Genomic DNA, 6,450 nt, shown 5'->3' on the forward strand with positions numbered 1-6,450 from the left:
CCAATACACAAATCCTGCTTCAAACCAGTTTTCTCTGTGTGTGTGTGTGTGTGTGTGTGTGTGTGGGTGTGTGTGTTCTTTTTACTGCTCATGCATGCATGACCACTCGTGTACATGGTCTCTTGACTGTTCATGGGGCCTCACTGCTCTCACCCTTCAATGCACACACCTGTTGCGCAAACAGTTCACCTTATTCTTCCTTACATTCAGCTGTTTCCAAAGTGTCAAGTGATGTTTCAATTCTTTTATATTTTATTACTCTAAATTTGTACATGATTTCCAACAGCCCTCCCCAGGAGTGGTCTACCAACAAAGATCACTCCAATAGCAAGATGTGTAATAGTCTGCGAGGTCAGAAAAGGTAACTTTCAAGCAACTAAAGGCCTCTCTCACATTGGCTAATGTTAATGAGTCCACCATCAGGAAAACACTGAACAACAGTGATATACATGGCAGGATTGCAAGTAGAAAGCCACTGCTCTCCAAAAAGAATGAATGAATTCTGAATGATATCCAGGAATTCTAAAGGAAAATGTCAGGACATCTGTCCATGAACTGAATCACAAGAGAAAGTGAGTCATGCAGTAAGTCAAAGACCCTAAGTAGACAAGTCATTCTATCAAAGAATGGTTAAAGAAGAATAAAGTTAATGTTTTTGAATGGCCAAGTCAAAAATGTGTCCTTAATCCAATAGAAATCTTGTGGAAGAACCTGAAGCAAGAAGTTTATGTGAGGAAACACACCAACATCCCAGAGGTGAAGCTGTTCTGTACTGAGGAATGGGCTAAAAATCCTCCAAGCCGATGTGCAGGACTGATCAGCAGTTAATGGAAACGTTTAGTTGCAGTTGTTGCAACAGATACTGAAAGCAAACTTTCACATACAATATTGGATTAAATTTTCTCAATAAACAAATGACCAAGAATAATATTTCTGTCTCAATTGTTTAATTGGGTTCTCTTTATCTACTTTTAAGATTTGTTTGAAAATCTGATGATTTGTTCAGGTCATATTTATGGAGAAATGTAGAAAATTCTAAAGGGTTCACAAACTTTCAAGCACCACTGTAGTCCTGGATGGTTGTAGAGAAGACAGTCCTGAGGAATGATGATGTATTCAATTCTCAAATTTAACTTGGTAAGGCAGTCCATATACTTTTTGCTCATTTTATATTTTTGTCAGTAACAGAAATGAAAACATTTAACATGAATAACTGGTTGATGGTTTTTTTTTTTTTTTTTCCTAAACTGAGGCAGGAGAAATGGAAAAAAAAAAAGTCTTTAAAAGTACTGTCAAAAATAGGAGATACAAAATTTAAAAAGAACTTTTGGTTTTTTTTGCTTATTACTCCCAAAGCAAGAAGCTATTCCTCAATATTTTGTGCCTAACATGCCTTTAATCTACTCACAGATGTATCTACCCTTGGCAGACCTAGCTACCACTTTGATGACTGTATTTATATAGAGTTAGTTAGGGCTGCACATTTGAAGTGCTTACCTCATTTATAGCTTTAGCCAGCTAATGTGAGTTAGAGAGTAGATTAAAGCCGTACAAAATCATGAGAAATTTGCAAAAGAATGCTAAGTCAATTTCACATTTTGCACTTGCAATTTTCGAGAATAAAAAAAAACAACTTGTTTTTCAGTTCTCCTACCTGGATTTGGAAACAGTAACCAAACAAAATCTATTCACTTGAATTGACAAGGCAGGCACCAAAAGCAGGCGATGGTGAAATCTATAATTTCTTTGAGTCAGTGCTAGTTAATGCATGGACACCATTAATCTTTTGCATGATGAACAAAAGTAGTTGAGGCTGAGGATCTGGATGATATTTAGTCTGAGTACTCTCAGTCCCTGACCTAGTGAACCAGTGTGAGAATGTTTTATTGATAGAGACTTCAAAGCACTTTTGTAACTTGCTTTTAATAAAAGAATCTGCCAAATGTTAATAATTTTTTTATTTAACCTTTATTTAACCAAGAAGTCCCTTCAGCTTAATTCTCTTTTCAGAGGGGGACCTGGCCAAAAAGGCATGCCATTACAGAGTAACAAACTTTAAAGTCAAAACCACAAAAACAAACATAAAAATACAGACAAAAATAATGATGCATAATACAAAATCCAGATATGAATAACAATTACATCCTTCCGTTATACAACTTTTTTTTAATTTTTATTTTATTATTATTATTGTTATTATTATTATTATTATTATTATTATTATTATTATCAGAACCTTAAACTCACCCAGTGTAACAAAGTGATTAAGCTGTAATGTGTTTTGAAGATTATTCCATGACTAGGGTGCAAAAGAAGCAAAAGCCTTTTTTCCTAGTTTTAAACAACCTGGGATTAACTTTATATCCACTTTCTTTATATCTTCATTGCACCATAACAGGATATCATCAGTTTCCACCTCCTCAAGTGCTGTGGTGTTGTGGGAGGTAACAATCCTCCACAATCAACTGCAGGATACCATGTTTGTTTTGGTATGCCCACTCTTCACAAGACAATCAAACCCTGATGAATAAAGGTCCTGTCCACTTAAATATGCCATTAGCCTTATAATATATTAGTTTAAAATCCATTGAACATTGTCATTAAACTGAATCACAAACTCCCACAATGAACTAATTAACTGGGAAGAAGGATGGTACGTTGAGGAACATTATGGTAAAAGATTAATATATTTGATTCTAAGTTGCAGTTTCAGGTGCAAGCTTTGTCCATAGTCTATCCCAGAATGCATTATGCAGAGCTGGGTCTTGCGGCCAGTCTATGTAGGTCTGGGTCTTCACCAGCCTGGACAGTCTATGATGTACATTTAAGAGTTGATGAGGAACCTTCTCCAGGAACACCAGAACAAGAACGTCCCTGTGTTCAACCAGCAATCTGTAAGTTGCCAAACGCATCTCCAAAGAGCACCATTTACTCCGAAGGTAGTTGCGGCTAACCAGGCAGAGGGTATGTCGGCTTCTGTAGAGGCTGTCTGTGATATTCTCCACAATGTCCTTTCCTAGCTCAAAGTCCCTGCTGTGCAGGCAAAGCCTGAGGAAAGGGGGTCCACGTTTCTCCAGGTTGGGGAGAAGTTCATCCACCACCCAGCGCTCATCTTTCCCGCAGTAGGACACAAAAACATCGAAGTGGTAATGTCCTTTTCTGTTTGCCCTCATGGCCTCCTCTACCCAGGCACGAGCTATGTGAAAGAAAGCAAGCAGATAATCTCCAGCCAGCTGATGGAGCAGCACTACCAGCATGAAGAACACCAGTCCCAGAGAGGTGGAGGCAAAAAGGAGAAAGTCGATATCAGTTAAACAGTGGTCTTGAGCATACTTATGCAGAAACTGTTTTCCATGTGAAGTTTTACATGGCAGACTTTCCAGTGAGCTCCCAGGGAAATACACTTGAACACTCTGCTGATACTTTGCCCAATTGGTAATCCAAGCATTGTCACAGCTACAGTATAGAAGTGCTTTATCCATGATAAGATATCGAAGGTTTTTCAGGGGCTCTACAAAGTTTTCCATCACACTGAACACATCATCTGCATGTAAAAATAGCACTTTTAGTGACTGCAGGTCTCTGGTCAAGTCTTTATTGAAAAAAGTTACTGACCACAAAGAAACATATAGATACTCCAAATTTGAGAGGTTATGAAAAATCATATCAAGACCAGACTGAGGAGACAAATCTACATTAAAAAGGATCAGACTCTTCAGGTTGACCAGTTGGTTCAAATCAGTCAAGTCCATTTGTGCCGGCTTCTGTTTTGCTATGATCAAAAAATGTCTCAGAGACTTGAGGAATTGACCAGGAAAAGATTGACCACAGAGCAACTGCTCTGTCTCTGCAGTTAAATGGACAAGAGATTTGAAAAGCGTATTGTCACAATCCTGAAAAGTCACAGACTGGCCACAAACATGCAGGCTGAGGCCCGCTTCAGATTTCCTGCTCTTGCTTAAAAGAAGGGTCATTGGTTTTAATCCAGAGCTGATGTACAACTTAGTCAGATTTTCAGGAAGACTGAGGTTGATCCAGATCTTTGAAGGTTCAGAGGAGGGATACTGAAAGACTCCCAAACTTACAAACTCTGCAGATGTTAAATGAAGTAAAGTCACTGGCTCAATGAGAAGCAACTTATTGTCATTAATTAGGAGAGTTTTTAGGTTAGATAAACCGAAGAAGGTATATTTTGTAAGTTGAGATATTTTGTTATTACTAAGGTCCAAAGTTTTAAGCAAACATGTATTGTTAAATGTAAAATCTTCAATATGTTCTATGTTGCTGTTCACCCATTGCAGTTCCTCAAGCTCTCGCAGGCAACTAAAATGTTGGTAGCTGATATTTTGGAAATTGTTTGTATGAAGGCTCACTGTCTTGAGTTTTGTGACAAGATCACTCTGATTTTCACACAGTGCCAAAGCCCTATCTCTATTTTTACTCTCTGTCGTAAGCCTCCAATGAATCGTTAATGATTTAAGGTTTCTCAGAACGCTGATGAATGTTAAATTAATTGATTTAGCTTGACGTTCATTTGCACATATTTCCAAGCTTTCAAGCCACATGCATTTATCTAAATTGGGCACAAAAGAATCAGTTATATATAAGAAATTTACACTCAATGCAGTTGACAAAAGTTTATGTGCAGTTTCACAGATTTCTTCAAAGCTGCTTAACTTCTCGGAATATCTTACTACTAAATATTCCACTTTTGTAATTGCAGGTTGTAAAACTTCAAAATCAGTAAATTTTATTGATAAAATATTAATGTTCTTGAAGTATTTCAACACTGTTTTATCTGTTAGTCTAACAGGACCAAGAATAAGACTGACCTTCTCAATTCCATGAAACATAACATCAAATGAAGTCCCATTAGAAAAAGTGCAATTTGGCCTGTCAATAACTAAACTCTCAGATTCCACATATAAATAGTTTAATGACGATGACACAAATGTTAATCTGCATAACAACTCAGAAAAGTCTTCTGTGCTGTTTATGAATGCGAGTTGTTCTAACTTCTTCATTCCTTTGAACACGTCTGTTGCCATGGACGAGAGCCTGCAGTTGATGAATAAAAGAGTTGTGGCATTCTGAAGGTCATTGAGAATCTCAGACGAAAGGGAGAGATTTAAAGATTGTAAGCTGTAAATTTCCAGATGTTGCAAACTTGAAAGATTTTTAAATGCTCCAGGGTGGATGGTAGAGATTTCTCCAAAGATTTTTAACTTCATGAGTTTCTGAAACCTTGAGAAAGAATAAGGATGCAGACTTGAATCCTTCATAAGGTCCACACAGAGGACCTCAAGATGGGGTGGAATCCCAGCAAGATCGAGTGCCACGTTGGAGACGCCTCTACAATATCCTGTTAGGTTACTTTTTGGACAGTTCCCTACTAATTTTACATCCAAGTAATCTTCATAGACAAAACATTTTTCAGACACCCAACACAGCACACATGTCAAAAGGTTTTTGAAAACAACAAAAGAGAAAAACTGCATGTTTTATCTTGCCTCGTCCAAGAGATGCAACAGAAAATCAGACTTGTTCGGTAATGCTGTTTTTTCCTGCGAACTTTTTAACCCTGTTGAATTAAAATAACAGTAATTCCTGAAGATTTTAGATCGATTTCTGTATTTTAGAGACTGTTCTCTAGTTTGTCAAGAGACTCCAATGAGTGAGCAGTAAAGATCAACTTCTCAGGGTTGAAGCGTTTAAAGTAATTTACATTTGCTGGAGCATCAAAATAGACCATGACCTCTCACTTCCTCTTTTTTCATACTTCTCATTTGTTTCACAGGCATATCATCATTTTAAAAACAGATCAATACAAATCACCATTATATAGTAAGTAGTAAGTAAATCTTTATTATTCTCTCTTAGTCCCATTCTACAATTCACACATGGAAAGGGAATTTGATAAACCAGTGTTGTGTTTGCAATTGTTTGATATCCATGTGAGCAGAGTTTTGTTGTTTTTTTTTAAAACAAAAGATCAAAAGGTTAGACAATAAAGACAATTTTTCATAGCCTTCTTTAGTCATATTTACCAAGGGTGCCAGTGTTAGTGAAGGGCACTGTATATATTTATGTACATTCATATGTACCTTAAATGACCTGTGCATGTGTGCCTTATGTGATATGCATGATCAGGTGCTGTGTGTGTGTGTTTGTTTGTTTGTTTGTTTGTTTTTTTTGTGTGTGTGTGTGTGTGTGTGTGTGTGTGTGTGTGTGTGTGTGTGTGTGTGTGTGTGTGTGTGTGTGTGTGTGTGTGTGTGTGTGTTTGCACATGCCTGTAATGTCAAATGCAGGAAAACGGAAGGGAATTGGTGGTCACGAGTTCAGGGGTAGGGGCTTCAGGGTCCGCGGTTCGAGTCCCACCGGGGCCATGTGTGTGCGGAGTTTGCATGTTCTCCCCGTGCTGCGGGGGTTTCCTCCGGGTACTCCAGTTTC

At 37.7% G+C, this 6,450-nt stretch overlaps 1 protein-coding gene across 1 annotated transcript; it reads right to left on the bottom strand.

Annotated features, from left to right (window-relative positions):
• Positions 1-1,646: 1,646 nt before the first annotated feature.
• On the bottom strand, positions 1,647-5,665 carry LOC128617703 (toll-like receptor 13). The gene has a single exon (XM_053640869.1). It carries the CDS (start codon positions 5,496-5,498, stop codon positions 2,697-2,699), a length of 2,802 nt encoding a protein of 933 aa, XP_053496844.1. The 5' UTR covers positions 5,499-5,665; the 3' UTR covers positions 1,647-2,696.
• Between the last annotated feature and the right edge of the window lie 785 nt (positions 5,666-6,450).

This window comes from Ictalurus furcatus, chromosome 2 (assembly GCF_023375685.1).
Source record: "Ictalurus furcatus strain D&B chromosome 2, Billie_1.0, whole genome shotgun sequence".
Lineage (NCBI taxonomy): Eukaryota > Metazoa > Chordata > Actinopteri > Siluriformes > Ictaluridae > Ictalurus > Ictalurus furcatus.

Bases quoted from the DNA above. Each gene is read 5' to 3' on its own strand.
- LOC128617703 (XM_053640869.1), bottom strand. From the start codon at position 5,498: ATGCAGTTTTTCTCTTTTGTTGTTTTCAAAAACCTTTTGACATGTGTG.